This window comes from Podarcis vaucheri (assembly GCF_965113315.1).
Source record: "Podarcis vaucheri genome assembly, chromosome: 7".
NCBI classification, from domain to species: Eukaryota; Metazoa; Chordata; class Lepidosauria; order Squamata; family Lacertidae; genus Podarcis; species Podarcis vaucheri.
The window spans coordinates 73,158,252-73,176,090 of NC_138765.1; the positions used below are offsets into that span (position 1 = coordinate 73,158,252).

A 17,839-nucleotide genomic window follows, 5' to 3' on the forward strand; every position below is an offset into this window, starting at 1 on the left:
CTGATTTACATGCCAGTTTGTGAAGTGTGAATTAGCTAGTTCCTCATGAGAACAAAATGGAACCTCTCTCCTTACCCCCCCACCCCACAATCCCTACCTGTCCACCCTTGTATGATCATGGATCAGCCACAGGAGAAATAAATATTTCTGCTAGCCTCGGATGCAATTTGATCCTAAGAATACTAGGCTATTCAAACAACCCTTTCCTTGCCCTTGCAGTTCAATGAGCGTGTGAGGAAGAGAAAGAAGGAATGTGCCCAATAGTCTTCATTTGATTCATGTGAAGCATTTTCACTCTGGTCTTCCTTCCCTCCCCCCACCAAAAAAACCCCAAAAGGATTCCCAAGGGTCAGTGGCAGATGGTCCCAGTTGCACCTGGTGAGATGTAGGTCACATCAGTGAATGGTAGCTGTAGTCAAGAGTCACAGTAGGTGGAGCCAATGTTAGGCATAGCAGCTCCTTCCCCTGCCCATTTTTCCTCCCCTTTCTCACTCCGGTATCTTTAATAGCAACCCGACATGCCAAAAATAAACATAATAAGAGCCTCTCTGGATCAGGGCAAAGGTCCATCTGCTCCAACATCCTATTCTCTCTTGGTGGACAACCAGAAGACTCAATGGAAGCCTGGATGCAGAACTTGAGTGCAGCAGCAACTATTCTCACCTGGTTTTCAGAGGCATCCTGTCTCCAGTGCGGAAGGTAGCTCATTCATTTCCATGATGGCTCATAGCTGCTGATAGCCTTGTTCTCCTCCAGGAATCTTTCTAACCTTCTTTTCAAGCTATCCAAGAGGGTGACTGTCACTGCCCTTTTGGGGAGAGAATTCCACAGCTGAACAAGTGCTGTGTGAAGAAGGACTTTCCTTTGTCCGTCCCGAAATTTCCAACTATTCATCATGGCAAGATGGCTATATGAAAAGCTTCCAACCTGAGGTTCTGCATGTAGATTCAAAAGTATAAATCTGGGGCAACAGATGCGACATTCAGTTTTCGATGGTCAAAGCTATGAAGGGTTGTAGCCAAATATGCTTTACTCCAAATAGACCCATAGAAACTAATGGACCTGTTTGTCATGACTGTTCATACCAATGGACCTACTCTGAAGAAGACTAGTATTGGATACAATCCAACTAAGTCCTACTCAAAGTTAACCCATTGAAATAAACTGAAATAAGTTAATTATGGACATTAATTTCAGTGGGTCTCCTCTAACTACTATTTGCTAATTACCAGTACTGTTAACTATTGACAGGGACTCTTTAAGGTTACAAGAGATTGGACTAGATGACCCTTGAAGTACCTACCCGCTCCACAATTATTGGATTCTATACTACCCATTTGATCACATGCTATCATTTCATACAGCCCATGCACTCCCAACACAAGAACAAGAGAAGCAACCATTTAGGTCAGGGTGAGGAACCCCAACTCAGCTGATGACACCAGGTCACCAGGTGATCTGTGGGGTGAGGGGAAGGGATTTGCTTTCTCGGCACATTCCTTGCAGGGAACACCCTGGCAAAGCAGCACAAAGCAGGATTGAACCCTGTGTTAATAGAGATAACCCCAAACCCACTGAAATGGATACTGGATTTTGAGATGTATAGGAATGGAAGCTACATGTAAAAAAAAAAAAAAACACCTCACTTTGTAATCTACCTATCGATTAGTATTATTTTGTAGATGTGCAGTTTCAATATGATCTATCGCTGGCAGGAAACTGACTCAGTCAATGACTTCTTTTCAAGAATGAGTGTGAAGAAAAAATCCCATAACTGAAATGAATACCTACATGCTTCCAGCATTTATTTACTTATTTGCACTTTGTGAACTGATACACAAGTGGAAACTTGCTAGTTGTTGTTTTGTCAAAGCTTGCCCTGCTTCAGATTTTGCAATGCAAAAAAAGAAGTGCATGCTAGGCAAACAGGTGTATATTTGTGAAAATAATGCACCATATTAGGGGACATTGTTTCCCAAAAATGTGTATATTAGACAAAAGTCCACCAGGGGAGCATATTTTAGGAGACTTAACTTTTTAAAAACATGCAAGCAGATGAATTCTATTTCAACATGCAATGGTGCCGTGTCGCTCAAGGATTCTTGATTTTGAAACAGTCTTTCCTGGCAGCAGGCAGGCTTGGAACAGCTAACTTCCAATCTCTGATTTCAGAGTCACTCTCTCTCTTGGTTGCCAAGGACGCCATCAATGTGGCAGGTTGGTATTCTTGTGTTCTTTAGGGGATTTCTTTCCACTGTGTATGTGTATACAGTGGTACCTCGGGTTAAGAACTTAATTCATTCTGGAGGTCTGTTCTTAACCTGAAACTGTTCTTAACCTGAGGTACCACTTTAGCTAAAGGGGCCTCCCACCGCCGCTGCCACACAATTTCTGTTCTCATCCTGAAGCAAAGTTCTTAACCCAAGGTACTATTTCTGGGTTAGCAGAGTCTGTAACCTGAAGCATTTGACACTCGAGGGACCACTGTATATCAAGGCCTCTCTATCTGGCTCTTGGAACTACAGTGGTACCTCAGGTTAAGTACTTAATTCATTCCGGAGGTCCGTTCTTAACCTGAAACTGTTCTTAACCTGAAGCACCACTTTAGCTAATGGGGCCTCCCACTGCCGCCGCACGATTTCTGTTCTCATCCTGAAGCAAAGTTCTTAACCCGAGGTACAATTTCTGGGTTAGCTGAGTCTGTAACCTGAAGTGTCTGTAACCCGAGGTACCACTGTATTCTGAGGCCACGCACCCCTTACCTAGCTGCTTCACACCCATTTCCAGCATTCCTCCCTGGTTGGATAATGCCCTTACTCTCCAACAGGATCTCTTGCTAGCCGGGGTGGAGGATTGAGCTTGTGAGCATGCTCAGAAACTGTGCAAGGGCAACATTCACACGTGTTGCTACGCCTCCTCCTTTTACTTGTGACCCCACCCACACCTGGCATGTGACCCTTAGAAAGTTGCCCTTAGAAGTGGCCCTGTGGCTGAAAAAGCTTTCCTGCCTTGGCGTAAAAGGAGTCTTCTCTGTCCTTTGTAAACCACAGAAGTCTATTTTGGCATTAAGTGGTATTCACATTAATAAATAAACTGTGAATCTTAACTCTTCTTGAACCTTACAGGCTGTATCATAGAACAGGTGTGTGCACAATCAAGCTGAGCAGGATTGAACCAGCAGGGACCTGCTTTGCCAGTGTGTTCCCTTGCAGGGAAGGAGCTGGGTAAGTCACCCCCATCAGGAATGAACCAGGTCACCACCTGGTTCAATCCTGATCTCTGCAGTGTGGTTAGGAGCGGGAAGAGTCACACCACCAGCTGCATTCATTCATTTATTTTAATTAACAAAATTTGTTTACCGCTGGTTTGTAAGAAAACCTCTAAGCAGTTAACAAAGCTATAAAATACAAAACATGGAAAGATTCAATTTAAAAGTACAAGATAGCACGCACCATTTCATTGCCAGCATATCACACCTTGCAGTTGTCTCAAACCCTCGCTGACAGGAATTGGTCTTATCTGCCAAGGAAGGATTTGCTTAGTCTATTTTTCGACCAAGTTTGGCAGGGGTAGCGAAGAGCAGAAGAGTTAAAAGGTGCTGACTCAGACTTAGATGATCTGCAAAATAAAAAATGATTAAATCAGCTTTTGACAGGAATGCTATTTCTATACGTGACCGAAGCCCATGTGTTTTGGGGTATTTCCCACCAAATTGCTGAGTGTGCAGGAGTCAGTTATTACAACTCCGGCTGCACCCGAGATAAGCTCATGAGCTCAAGTCATCCTTTGCTCCATTGCATGGTTTCTGTCATGGTGGGCCTTTGACGCATCGTATTCTAGTTTTATTATTATTCATTTCATTTCTGCCCTACTTTCTTTTAAGGGAGGGGGCGGAATCTCAAGTCCGTTTGCAACACGTGCAAACATCAAATGACACAATCCGGAACAAAACATTACTGATGAAAGCCAAATATAAAGTATGCATTTGATGCACCATAAGGAACAGGAAACTAAAATGTTATCTTAAAGATTTCAAACTAAAACATTGCAAAGGAGGTCAGAATGCAACGCAGGCTTAGCGACCACAGCAACTCTTCCCAATAGGTGTTGCTCCAATGAGGCAGTTGCGAGGACTGAAGGTCCCTGCCTTCCCGCCGCTCTCTAAAGCTCCTCCCCCAGTTCCTTCCCCAGCAGTCTAAGGCTAGTTTGCCTTGTCTCTCTTTGCTCCACCCTCTTCATCTCTCCACATGTTCTGGGAGACCAGACAGGAAGGGAGTTGGATGCATCAGGAAAGGGAGACTCCCTGGCTTCTTCAGCAGCCTACCTCCAAATGGCCTCTTGACCCTCCTCTGCTTCTGCCTTTGATGCTGGACTGCTCTCTGCCCCAGCCTCTTCCCTCTCACCAAATCCTATTATGCCTTCAGTTTCTGACACCTATTCCTCCCAGTTTGCTGCCTCTTCTTCCACTCTTCATCGTCCCACCACCAATCCCCTGGTTTTGGAGCCTTCTTCCTCTTAGGGTTCCCTTTAGGGTTCCCCAGCTGGTGCCTCCCATCAGTCCTCTGCATCCAGCCCGTCCATGACAACTCCATGCAAAAATGTGAGTGTTGTAAAAGATTTGCACTAAAATGCCGACGGATTTTCAGGTGCCTGAATTTTGCGATGCAAAATTAACATGCACATAAGGGACACGGGTGGTACTGTGGGTTAAACCACAGAGCCTAGGACTTACCGATCAGAAGGTCGGCAGTTTGAATCACCGCAGCAGGGTGAGCTCCTGTTGCTCAGTCCCTGCTCCTGCCAACCTAGCAGTTCAAAAGCACGTCAAAGTGTAAGTAGATGAATAGGTACCGCTCCGGCGGGAAGGTAAATGGCGTTTCCATGCACTGCTCTGGTTCGCCAGAAGCGGCTTAGTCATGTTGGCCACATGACCCGGAAGCTGTACGCCGGCTCCCTCAGCTAATAAAGCGAGATGAGCGCCGCAACCCGAGTCGGCCACGACTGGACCTAATGGTCAGGGGTCCCTTTACCTTTTTAAGTGCATATATTGCAGGGAAAGTGTTCACAAAGATGCATATGCTGGTGAAAACTGCATGACGTTAGGGACTATCACTTGCAAAAATGTGTATCCTTGCAGAATTGCTGGCGAGAATGCTGACTAAAAACAACATAACAATAAATCATGAACTGATGCGGAAATATGTCAAACTGAAAGGGATAGATTTCCCCAAACCTTCTGAGGATAGAGGAAGCAAGTTAAAGAGAAAACACTTCTTCATGTAGCACATAGTTAAACTATGGAACTCCCTCGCACAGGAGGTGGTGATGGCCACAAACCTGGGTGGTTTTAAAAGATTAGACAAATTCATGGAGGAGGAGGCTATTCATGGCTACCAGCCATGATGACTATGCGCTGCCTCCACTGTCAGAGACAGCAATACTCCTGAAACCACAGGAGGTGAGAGGGCTCTCGTGGTCAGGTCCTGCTTCTGGGTTCCCCGCAGGCATGTGGTTGGCCACTGTGTGCTTCTGGGTTCCCCGCAGGCATGTGTGAACAGGATGCTGGACTAGATGGTTCACTGGCCTGACCCAGAAGACTCTTCCAATGTTCCTCTTCACTCACTTGTAACTTCACCATATTTTGTGAAATGTGCTCCATCTGCTGGCCAAGCTGACAAAGACACAGCAGGGATCCGGCCCAATCGCCTTCTAAATCCAGCTCATGCACAGTCCGGGAATCAGCGTCTTTTTACATGAGTGGAATGTGTGCTTTTATTTAAAATGCATCTCTGGGCTATTTGTGGGGCATAGGAATTCGTTCATTTCCCCCCTCCAAAACATAGTCCGACCCCCTCACAAGGACCGGCCCCCTGCTGAAAAAGTTTGCTGACCCCTGTTGTAGATCATCTAATCTAAAATGTAACTTGACCCAGTAGGCTAGTTCCTACATTCACTCACATGCCCTTTTCTATCCAGGCAACATCAGAGCTCAAGGCCACATTCCAGCCAGGTGAAATCACTCCCGGAGGGTGCAAATTTGTGCTGACAAGGCAGTCCTGGGTGCACCCCAGGTTGGGCTGCTAAGAGGGCAGTTGGTGTGGGGCTGTTGTTTTTTGACATTTTGTTTTTAAAAAAATGGCTCCCCACTGGCGCCGAACCTACTGGGTGAGTTTTCAGGTTTGCTCATAGTTCTTAAAGTGGCACAAAAAGTATTTTAGGGAAAGGTGCATTCAGGGAGTGAGGCAGATGAAAGGTGACTGGGGAGCCAACTCCAGTGTAGTGGCTAACATGCGCTAGGACAGGGGTCAGCAATTTTTTTCAGCAGGAGGAGGGTCCACTGTCCCTCAGACCTTGTGGGGAGGCAGACTATATTTTGAAGCTGCTTACCTGTGTCTTGCAAGCAGCAGGGGCTGGCGGCAGTGGCGGCAGAGGAATGATAAGTGGCGCATGAAAGGGCTCTGGAGAGGGGCTACTTAAAATGGCAGCCGCTTGAGCGCTGCTGCTGCTGGCACCAACAAACAAAGCCCAGCTCTCTTCCTCCTCTAGGCAGGGCAGGGAGAAGCCAGGAGGAGGGAGGGAGGAGGTGCCGACACCACTGTGTGAGAGAGAGGGAGGGAGAGAAAGGGAAAGAACACACAGGCTGGCGATCCACACAGTGATTCCCAGATCGTCCGCGGGCCTGATCCAGAAGGCAATTGGGCCTGATCTGGCCCACGGGCCTTAGTTTGATGACCCATGCGCTAGGAGCTGGGAAATGTGAGCTCAAATCCAAGAAGCTATGTATATAATCCAGGCTAAGCTACTGCACTGGGTTGAGTTATGAGAACCATGTCAGCTTCCCTGCGCTCCTTGCAGGAAGGCTGGGATAAATACACAGCAAATAAAGACCGACATCTGTTGGTGAGTCCCACACGGGGCTTGGAAAGTGAAGATGGAGAGGGGGAATCCCAGCATACGCCACAAGAGGGCAGCATTGGCTCTTCCTTACAGGAAGGGAGATCTTGCAACTTCCTTTGGGTCAGCTGTGAAGAAGGCAGAAAGTGTTGAACTATACAGGAGCAGGAGTGCAATGACCTTGCAGAGATCCCAATGTGACAGTCTCTTGGTTTAGCATAATTGCAGCACTGACATTGTGGGATGCAAAGCTGAAAATGAAAGGAAAGTGGATCAAGGGGTCACAACTCCTCCATCCCTACACTACTGTTTGTTCTGACCCATATAAACCTTTGAAAGACCCAGGCAGAAGTTTGCAGCCTAGCTCTCTAGATGGGGGTGGCAGGGGTGTGTGTCTATGGTGCTATAACAGCTGGCCCAAAGGAACCTTTCATACCAGTGGCATAGCAAGGTCAGATGGTACCCGGTGCAGAAAATTTCTTGTCACCCCCTGCTTGAAATTCTTAAAAGAAGGAGAAATAAGATACTTACAGCTGAAAGAGTTGCTTTCTGGTTTATTTACTTAACATTGTGAGCATAAGCACTTAAAACTTCCCCCCCCCCCAACTTTGGTCTCTGCAAATTTTGAAATCACATCATCAAAATCAATTTCTTTCGCTACTTTGTTTTCAATTGACAAGATGGCTAAGCCGGAGAGCTTTGCCGATCCCAACCTGGTGCCCTTTCTGATTCTGCTGCCAGTCTTTGTCTCCCTGCCTCCGCTCCCTAAAAACATTTGCTATGTATCTAGGCTTGTGATATAGCAAAGGCCAAAGAAAGAGAGAAAAGGCTGGCCTTCCTGTTAGGCAGGGAGACGAGGCTGCTTCAGGTGCTAAAGTAGGGGGGGCAGCAGGAAGGGACTGGAGGACAGAGCCGTGTGGCGGCCATGCAGGCTGCACTGTAGCCCCCTAAGCTAGTCTGCAGCCCCCAGAGTTGGTGGAGCTAGAATAAAACCCAGCCACCCCTACAGCTGGACTCCGTACATGGAACCAGTGTATGTGTGCACTGCCTTCTTCCATTTCAGGGGGATATGTGGGCTAGATGACCCTTGGGGTCCCTTCAGCCCTACAATTCTAGGATTCTGTCGCCACAGGCAGAAAAATGTCTCAGGCTAAACAATATATTCAACATCTTTATCAACGACTTGGGTGATGGACTCAAGGGCATCCTGATCAAATTTGCAGATGACACCAAACTGGGAGGGGTGGCTAACATGCCAGAGGACAGGATCACACTTCAAAACGACCTTGACAGATTAGAGAACTGGGCAAAAACAAACAAGATGAATTTTAACAGGGACAAATGTAAAGTATTGCACTTGGGCAAAAAAAAATGAGAGGCACAAATACAAGATGGGTGACACCTGGCTTGAGAGCAGTACATGTGAAAAGGATCTAGGAGTCTTGGTTGACCACAAACTTGACATGAGCCAACAGTGTGGCGCGGCAGCTAAAAAAGCCAATGCAATTTTGGGCTGCATCAATAGGAGTATAGCATCTAGATCAAGGGAAGTAATAGTGCCACTGTATTCTGCTCTGGTCAGACCTCACCTGGAGTACTGTGTCCAGTTCTGGGCACCACAGTTCAAGTAGGACACTGACAAACTGCAACGTGTCCAGAGGAGGGCAACCAAAATGGTCAAAGGCCTGGAAACGATGCCTTATGAGGAACGGCTAAGGGAGCTGGGCATGTTTAGCCTGGAGAAGAGGAGGTTAAGGGGTGATATGATAGCCATGTTCAAATATATAAAAGGATGTCATATAGAGGAGGGAGAAATGTTGTTTTCTGCTGCTCCAGACAAGCGGACACAGAGCAATGGATCCAAACCACAAGAAAGAAGATTCCACCTAAACATTAGGAAGAACTTCCTGACAGTAAGAGCTGTTTGACAGTGGAATTTGCTGCCAAGGAGTGTGGTGGAGTCTCCTACTTTGGAGGTCTTTAAGCAGAGGCTTGACAACCATATGTCAGGAGTGCTCTGATGGTGTTTCCTGCTTGGCAGGAGGTTGGACTCGATGGCCCTTGTGGTCTCTTCCAACTCTATGATTCTATGATTCTATGAAAATGTGTGGGCACCAATCTGCATGGCTTCATAATAAGACAAGACACATTCATGGAGGGGATGGTTACCAATGGCTACCAGCCAGGATGTCTCTGTTCTTCCTCCACAGTCAGAGAAGATTTGCTTTCTTGCTTCTTTCATAAATCAGCAATGGAGGCTGCATTTCCTTATTTACAGGTGGGCTGTTGCTAAAGCACATAACATGCCCTTCACGCTTAATTATGTGTTAGGAATACAAGCATAAATTATTGTGTATGTATGTAGTAGATAGGTAGCCGTGTTGGTCTGCCATAGTCAAAATAAAAAAATTTCCTTCCAGTAGCACCTTAAAGACCAACTAAGTTAGTTCTTGGTATGAGCTTTCGTGTGCATGCATGTATCTGAAGAAGTGTGCATGCACACGAAAGCTCATACCAAGAACTAACTTAGTTGGTCTTTAAGGTGCTACTGGAAGGAATTTTTTTTATTTTGTGTATGTATGTGTTTGTATTTGCAAACTACCCAAGTCTCTGAGTGGTGAGACTCTAGGGCTCTTTGGTTTCCTTGGAATGAAGGTCAGCAGAGACTGTGGTGTCTTTATGCTATATGGTTTTAGGATGGAGGGGCTCACAGCATTGACAACCCCATCATCCTTAGCTAGCAGAACCAATGCTCAGGGATCATGGGAATTGTTGTTCAAAAAACAGCTAGGGATCCAAGTTTGGGAAACCCTGCTTGTTCCCGTACCCCACTCTTGCTTAGTTTGTGTAAACGGCAACCCTCGCATATCCATCCCTGCTATCCCACACCTCCTCTACCTTTATTGCCTCCCTAGATTGTAGGCGCATCAGGGCAGAGGCCTAGCCACTTTGTACTCTGTGAAGCACCCTGCACATAAATGGGAAAGGGGTGCAGCTGAATTGTAGAACATCTGCTTTGTATGTGGAAGGGCCCAGGTTCAGCACTGAGCTTGATGGACCAGTGGTCTGATTTGGTATAAGGCACCTTCCTGTGTTCCTGTGTCTTAAGGGGAGGTCTGTAGCTCAGTGGGTAGAGAATCAGCTTTGCATGCAGAGAAGGTCCCAGGTTCAATTCTTGGTGTCTCCAGGTAGGTCTGTGCCTGAAATCCTGGAGAGCCTCTGCCAGTCAGGCCAGGTGTGGGGAATGGTTGGTCCTTCAGACATTCCCAGACATTCCAGAACTACAACTCCCATCAACCACAGCAAGCATGTCATATGGCATGGGATGATAGGAGTTGTAGTTCAGCAACATCTGGTTCCCCACACCTGGGTTGTAACCCATACTAGCCATACTCAGAGTAGGGTCACGGAAGTGAATAGACATCACTGCCATAGGATCATCAGTTTCACTGGGTGTACTCTGAACAGTACTTCATTGGATACTAATTAATAATAATACAGTGGTACCTCGGGTTAAGTATTTAATTCGTTCCGGAGGTCCATTCTTAACCCGAAACTGTTCTTAACCTGAAGCACCACTTTAGCTAATGGGGCCTCCTGCTGCCGCCATGTGATTTCTGTTCTCATCCTGAAGCAAAGTTCTTAACCCAAGGTACTATTTCTGGGTTAGCAGAGTCTGTAACCTGAAGTGTATGTAACCTGAAGCGTATGTAGCCCAAGGTACCACTGTAATAATATGATGATGATGAAGAAGGAGGAGGAGGAGGAGGAACAGCACTGAGTTGTTTTCAACATGGCCATCGATTCCTCCCCACTTCCAAACAAAACAAGGCCCAGAAAATCGTACGGTTTATTTTAATTTTTATTCTTTTGCTTTCGAATGGCATATACAAAAGGCATACACAGTATGCACTCAATATATTGATCCTGGCATCAGGATAAAAAACCAAAAAAAAACATACACCACCCATGACACGGGTGGCAACATTCCCCATCCAAGAGGAAACACCATTATTTCAATGAAACAAAAAAACAAACAAACCACAATCGAGAACGAATCGTCCTTACTCTCAGAATGTATGACATTGAAAAATCAGAACCTCTCACTAGACTTTTTTCTTATTTAATAGAAAGGGAGAGAGTACCGTTTCTCTAAGAAACAATCAGCGAAACATCACAGCATTCTTTTTGTCCAAAACAGAAGACCTGAAGTTTCTATCAACCAGACAAAAATTAATATAGTAATAATAATCATCCCACCAGGAAACTAGAAATCTGGTTTCTCAGAGCAGGAAGAGAGCAAAAGCCAGAAGCTTTTTACAGGCAAAGGGAGAATGATCTCCTACTGCAGGGATGGGGGACCTGTGAGCCCCCAGTTGCCAAAATGCTTAACCATTGGCTAGGCTGGCTGGGGTTTCACACCATGTAGAGGCCCTTTCAGTTCCCCATCCCTGTCCTGCTGCCACCTTTGGCAGCTTCAAGATTCTGAAAAATCTTTCTACACTTCGACAACAAACAATTTGCTGTTCAAGACATAACACCCTCCCACGGCAACTTCATTATGAAGATACATGTCCCCACCCTCTTCTCCAGAGTGTGGGGATTTTGCCCATCAAAGATCGGCATTCAACAGACTACACGAGTCCAAATCATTCCGTTTCTCCCTGAGAATAAATAATTTTAAAAGGGGGGGAAATAACATTCCCTACGAAGAAGAAGACCAGGGCTGGATGATTGGATGGAGTCCAGCCCTCCCTCTAGAAACAAAGTCCACTGGCAGCTTTTGAGCTGCCTACCAGGGCCTCCAAAGAGCATGGATGTTCTTGGAGGAAGAGTGCTTCAGCCCGGACGTTGAGTGGACGGCTTCAGGCAGAGATAGCTGGTTCCTTTGGAAGTGGTTCACGAGCTTAGCCTGAGTTTCTGCGTGGACTTTGTGGCGAGACATGAACTGGAAGGCTTCCTGTATGCATCTGGAATACCCTTCGGTGAAGTCCACCTGTGTGTCTTTATGAACAGGCCCCAACGCTACAGAAGGAAAAGGGAGAAGAAGAGAGAGATTTAATATTCATGCGCTGGCTTGGGGAAACACTTTAAAATCACATTCTCTAATGCCACTCCCTCTGGTGGTGTCAAACTCAGGTGGTGAGTGCTAATAGGACTGCAGCCCAAATGGGGCCAGTTGGGAAGGGAGAGTTTGAATGCTTGGGGAAACACCAAGATTTGCAGAAGTGCAAACGAATCTTCACCAAAAGAATAACAGGGTTGGGGAGGCAGCCTCATGATGACTGAATATGCTCATTTAGCCAGAGAACTTTAAATATTGGCTGGGGGGAAAATGGGAAATGGAAGGGGACATGTGAAATGGCCTTTACTGGAAGAGGGCATTTGAGGGAAAGGCTATATAGCTCAGTGGTAGAGCATCTGTTTTGCATGCAGAAGGTGGCAGGTTCATTCACCAGGCAGTGTAAGTTAGATGAGCCAATGGCTTAGCTCAGTAGAAGGCAGCTCCCTATGCTCATAAATGACGTTGCTCCAAAGAGTGCGAGGCAAGGATATACTGCAACATTTTGTTGCCACACACCCCACTTGCCTCAAGTCTCTTTGAGCAGGCTCTGTCGGTCTACTCACTTTTGGTTTGCTGGCTCTGCTGCCTCAAGTAGTCCACGGTCATCTCGAGGATGTCGGCTTTCTCCAGCTTGGAGTTGGGCTGGTGCCTCTGAAACTCCTTCTCCAGCAGAAGCTTCAGCTGCTCAATGCTGCTGTTGATTCGGTCGCGGCGCATTTTCTCCACCACCGGCTTTCTAAGCTGCCGAGGAGGAGGGGAGGAAAAACACAGACACATTTAGCGGAGATGTTCAAACGGAGCCCCTTTCTTACTCCACAGACTTGCTAGATTCCCCAGCAGGTGGCATGCAAAAAAATAAAATAAATACATTTTGCCATTTACAAACAGCGGCATATTCTCCCTAGCAACTCTGAAATCAATAGTTTGCGACTAGGAGCTTACTTTTGGGAGATTTTAAATTTGTTAGCAGGTTGCTTTAGACTGTGTTTTAGAAGTAATAACTGCATTGCTTTAGTATTCGCATGCCCTTTGGAGGAAGGTTCAGGATATCAATCTGACGTTAAATAAAAACAATCTCTTCAGGGGAAAAACACGTCAAGTTTCTACTCAGGGCTAGCCTTACTCAGAGCCATAGCTCTCAACTTTTCCCTTTGCTTGCAAGGAATCCTATTTGGAATAAGGGAATTTCCCTTTAAAAAACGGAAAAGCTGACAGCTATGCTCACAGCAGACTCATCAAAGCTAATAACTATTGCTAGCTTCATTAATTTCAGCGGGTCTATGAGTTACCCCCAAAGAATCAGACAGGTTTTAGTTTAAGTGCTGAGAATTCTCCATTAGAGACAGTTACTGTTCTTTTCCCAGAAATACAATTCCCAGTGTTCTCTGGGGCGAATGACTGTTAAACCCCGCTTTCACCCTTAAAGCAGATGTACCCCGCTAGAGCACCCCACATCCATCCATTTACTTACTTTATTTTTCTCTTTCGGGGTGAGCAGGCCATTTTGATCCATGAAGACAAGACTGGAAGGTGCCATCCTTTTCTCTCTCTCTCTCTTTGCCAAGCTACGGAGGCAGATGTTGCTTAGGAGGAGATCCTTGGGCGAATACGCTGTGAGAGGTGGCTTGCTCCTGCCTTCTATTTATACCAGCCGGGCTCCCTGAGATGCTGTGGGTCTGTGCTTCCCTCGAGTTTCCCACACTCGGGAGCCAATCAGAAGGAGCCAGCGGAGACAATAGAGGAAGCAGCTCGCCTTGCATGCTCCGTTGGCAGTGAATAGCCTCAGGATAATGACCTTTTCCCAGATGAGCAGGTGGGGAGTCTGCGCTACGTGAAAGATTGGGATCAGGGATTACACACACGGGGAGCTGGGAACAGGCTGCCCCTCCACTCGCAAAGGCCACGGGACAGATTAATCACATTCCAGACCATCACAAGGTGCATCTCGCAGCCATTAGTGGGCACGGGGGTGCTGCCAGTGCATGTATGGCAAGCGATGGCAGGAGAGAGCCTTCGCTTGCCTAAAGAGGGAAAAAACACACACACACGTCCAAACGAGTGCCGTGCATAGGCCTCAGAATTGGCATGGGCAAATCTGTCCATTTCGGTTTCTCACTGCTCCAGGCTTGTTCATTCTTACACATTTTCAGCATCAGTTTATTATTACTACAGTGCTACCTCAGGTTACATAGGCTTCAGGTTACATACGCTTCAGGTTACAGACTCCGCTAACCCAGAAATAGTGCTTCAGGTTAAGAACCTCACTTCAGGATGAGAACAGAAATCGTGCTCCGGCAGCGCGGCAGCAGTGGGACACCCCATTAGCTAAAGTGGTGCTTGAGGTTAAGAACAGTTTCAGGTTAAGAACGGACCTCCGGAACGAATCAAGTACTTAACCTGAGGTACCACTGTATTACTATTACAGTGGTACCTCGGGTTACATATGCTTCAGGTTACATACGCTTCAGGTTACAGACTCTGCTAACCCAGAAATAGTGCTTCAGGTTAAGAACTTTGCTTCAGGATGAGAACAGAAATCGTGCTCTGGCGGCACAGCGGCAGCAGAAGGCCCCATTAGCTAAAGTGGTGCTTCAGGTTAAGAAGAGTTTCAGGTTAAGAACGGACCTCCGGAACAAATTAAGTACTTAACCTGAGGTACTACTGTATTACTATTACTATTTATTGAAGGGCTGCTCAGCCTCGGGTCCCAGGGCAGGTGACAACAATTGAAGCACATTGTTACACAATATTCACAACGGTTTGAAACAACTTTGAAATGCAGAAATAAGGTGGGTGCTAAAAATAGGTCTCTGAAGTGTTATCTCAAGAGCGATTGCATCATAAATCGCCTCACTTGCACGTCAGTTTGAGGCTCCTCATAGGCATTTGGTTGGCAACTATGAGAACAGGACATGGGACAGGGTGGACGAGTGAGGCTATTCTTACTATGTTCTTTTCTCTCTCTTTTTATTCCTCACGAAATTTGTCAGCACTTTAGTGCAGATTTCACCTAACAGACACATTTTTACATGCAATTTTGGCTCACGTGCAAATTTTTAAACATGCATTTTCCCCGCTGTAATGCATTTTTTTGGTGTTTGTTTGGGTTTTTTTTGCTTTCATTAATTCATGTTTATATGTAACTACGCATGCTTCACCCTGCCCCAGTAAATTTGCATTTTCAGAGAAATAATTTGGTTGGAGAACTCATCGCAAAATTCAAAGCATGTTTCGGTTTTCCCAGGAAGTAGAAACGAGGTGGATTCACCTTTAAATGCAAACAGAATCAAAATTCTCCATACCCCAGTCTCACACAAGTGGTAAACTGAATGCACCTGCAATCAAAATAATAATAATAATAAAAATTCTGCACATAGAAAGCTAGCCCATCAGGGAGAAGATGCTACTTTCTGCATGCGGTGTGTGGAAGAAAGTTTTCCATATGGAAGGTCACGTGGTCGTGAAGCTCAGTCTTTGTGCCAGTCACTGACTCACAGCCTAATCTGCCTCACAGGGCTGTTGTGAGAAGAAATTTAGATAGTGGGGGAGGATGGATGATGTAGGCCGTTGTGAGTCCCGCAATGAGATGCAAAGGAAAAATGAATAATCATCAGGGACTTGTGAGCTGTAGCTTAATGATGTCCGGGGTGTGTTTGTTTGTTTGTTTGTTTGTTTGTTTGTTTGTTTGTTAGGATACCCAATAAATTTCATGGCTCTGGTAGGGTTGAAATTACTTATTCTTATCCAAAACCAGCATGATGAAGTATTCCAAAAGGATTGGAGTAAATTTTTACAATATCTGAAAGATTATTGTAAGCAATTAACATCACTAGCAGGGTTGTCTGAAGATTTGTAACGAGAAATTTTCTACCTTTCTATATTTATTTAAATTTTGAGTTATTTTGCAAAGAGTGTAATTAGAATTGGAAAACGTACAAAATGCAATGATATAAAGGTTAATTTTGAAAGCCATTAGGTGGGAGGGAAGGAAGTTGATAGGCTCTAAAGAGCCAAGGAGGTAAAGTGGATAATAATGATATGAATGTATATTATTAAATGGAAAATAAATAAAAATTATATATTAACAAAAAGAAATTACTTATCCTTACCTCCAACACAGAAACACCCCGCCTGTGAGAGAACACTGAGACTGTCATTTTTATATGTATAATAGCTTTTGCATATAATAATGAATAGCGGTAATAGCAGTAATATAATCAGGGCATTTAGAATGGTTTAGTAGCCTGGTATCAGAGGGACTATTTGAACATCACAAATAACAGCCACAACATTTATCTATAGATGTGAATTAATGCTTGCACTGGGCTGGACCAAAGACCAAGAAACTTGGTTCCCATTGAAATCAATGGAATCCAGTATCTTGCCCTCCTGCTGCCAGTTTCATTTAGTGGACAGAGCCTAATTGCTAACAGTGCGATCCTGTGCATGTTTACTCAGCGTTAGGCCCCTTTATTTCAAGGGAGGGGGACTTACTGTGAAATTAAGCATGCAGATCTCTGCACCAGCCCTTTCCCAACCTGGTGCTTTCCAGATGTTTTGGCCTACAACTCCCATCAACCCCAGCCAGCCTGGTCAATGGCCGAACATCTGCAAGGCACCAGGTTAGACAAGACTTCACAGATTGCTCTGAATTCAAGGGTACTTAATGCTGAACTAAGTCCTACCCAGATATTTAGAAAGCTGGTGCCATTTTAATCTTTTTGTAATAGGCCTTTATTATTGTTGTTGTTGTTGTTGTTGTTGTTATTGAATGTTTTAAATTGCTGTAGTTAATTCCCTTTATCAATAATGTCACTGTTTTGCTTTACAGTGGTACCTCGGGTTAAGAACTCAATTCATTCCAGGGGTCCATTCTTAACCTGAAACTGTTCTTAACCTGAAGCACCACTTTAGCTAATGGGGCCTCCCGCTGCTGCTGCACTGTTCTCATCCTGAAACAAAGTTCTTAACCCGAGGTACTATTTCTGAGTTAGCGGAGTCTGTAACCTGAAGCGTCTGTAACCTGAAGCATATGTAACCCGAGGTACCACTGTATTTATGTATTTTGTAGACCGCTTTGAGGTTTTCCCCAATAATGCAGTGTATAAATTTTAGGAACCAACGAAACAAGGCAAAACCTCAAAGCAGTTTACAGAACAATTCCCCCCCCCCCCAACACCGCTAGTTCTTGTATGTTATTTTCAGCAACATACGCACACTTCTGTATACGATTGTTTGGACAGATTACCTGACATTGCAAAATTTGGAGAAGCGTGAATTCTGAAGGACCACTGACACTTCAGTTCAGATCTCGCTCGGTAAGGTGTGGATTGTGTAGGTTTGCCTTTAAATGCAAATAGGATTTCTCGCACTAAGCACATGTGCACAAGCCTTTCCCTCCTCCCTCGAGATCAGGTAAGGGGGGAAGGTGACCTGTCTCTCTAGCACACGCTTCTTCTTCCTCCTTCTTCTCACCCCTCCCCCGCCCTACACACATCCAATTGTTCCAGCCTTGAAAAGCCTTGCCACCTTTTGTTTGGAATGGCAGCTGTTGAGCTCAAAACCTTTTATGTCAAGTGGTGGGAAAGTTTATATGACCTCATCTCCCATGTACTCCTCCAAAACCACACCGATAATCTCTCGGCACATGTGCTCTGTTTTGGAAGGGTATAATTTTTTGGGGAGAGGGGGGTGTTTGTTAGTTTAGAGGACACTTCAATCTACATATTCTTTGATCTCCCCTACCCCAAGTGCCAGGTTTACATTGCAAAAAAAAAAAAAGGGAAAAACCATCCTTTTCATTTAGGGTGGGGTGTGAGTAAAAAAAAAAAAGATGTTTGTTTGTTTGTTTGTTTGTTTGTTTGTTTGTTTGCATACCTT

General features: G+C 45.3%; 1 protein-coding gene across 1 annotated transcript; it reads right to left on the bottom strand.

Annotated features, from left to right (window-relative positions):
• Positions 1-10,738: 10,738 nt before the first annotated feature.
• LOC309538076 (transcription factor HES-5-like) lies at positions 10,739-13,577 on the bottom strand. Its single transcript, XM_082233332.1, has 3 exons — positions 13,431-13,577; positions 12,523-12,700; positions 10,739-11,919 (listed from the first exon to the last, which is right to left on the bottom strand). The coding sequence occupies exons 1-3, from the start codon at positions 13,494-13,496 to the stop codon at positions 11,687-11,689; spliced, it is 477 nt and encodes a 158-aa protein (XP_082089458.1). The 5' UTR covers positions 13,497-13,577; the 3' UTR covers positions 10,739-11,686.
• Positions 13,578-17,839: the final 4,262 nt, after the last annotated feature.

Excerpts from the sequence above, each read along its gene's own strand:
- LOC309538076 (XM_082233332.1), bottom strand. The coding sequence starts at position 13,496 with ATGGCACCTTCCAGTCTTGTCTTCATGGATCAAAATGGCCTGCTCACC. Across the intron at positions 12,701-13,430 it reads CCCCGAAAGAGAAAAATAAA|CTTAGAAAGCCGGTGGTGGA; the intron begins GTAAGTAAATGG and ends CCTCCTCGGCAG. Across the intron at positions 11,920-12,522 it reads GCAGAGCCAGCAAACCAAAA|CGTTGGGGCCTGTTCATAAA; the intron begins GTGAGTAGACCG and ends TTCCTTCTGTAG.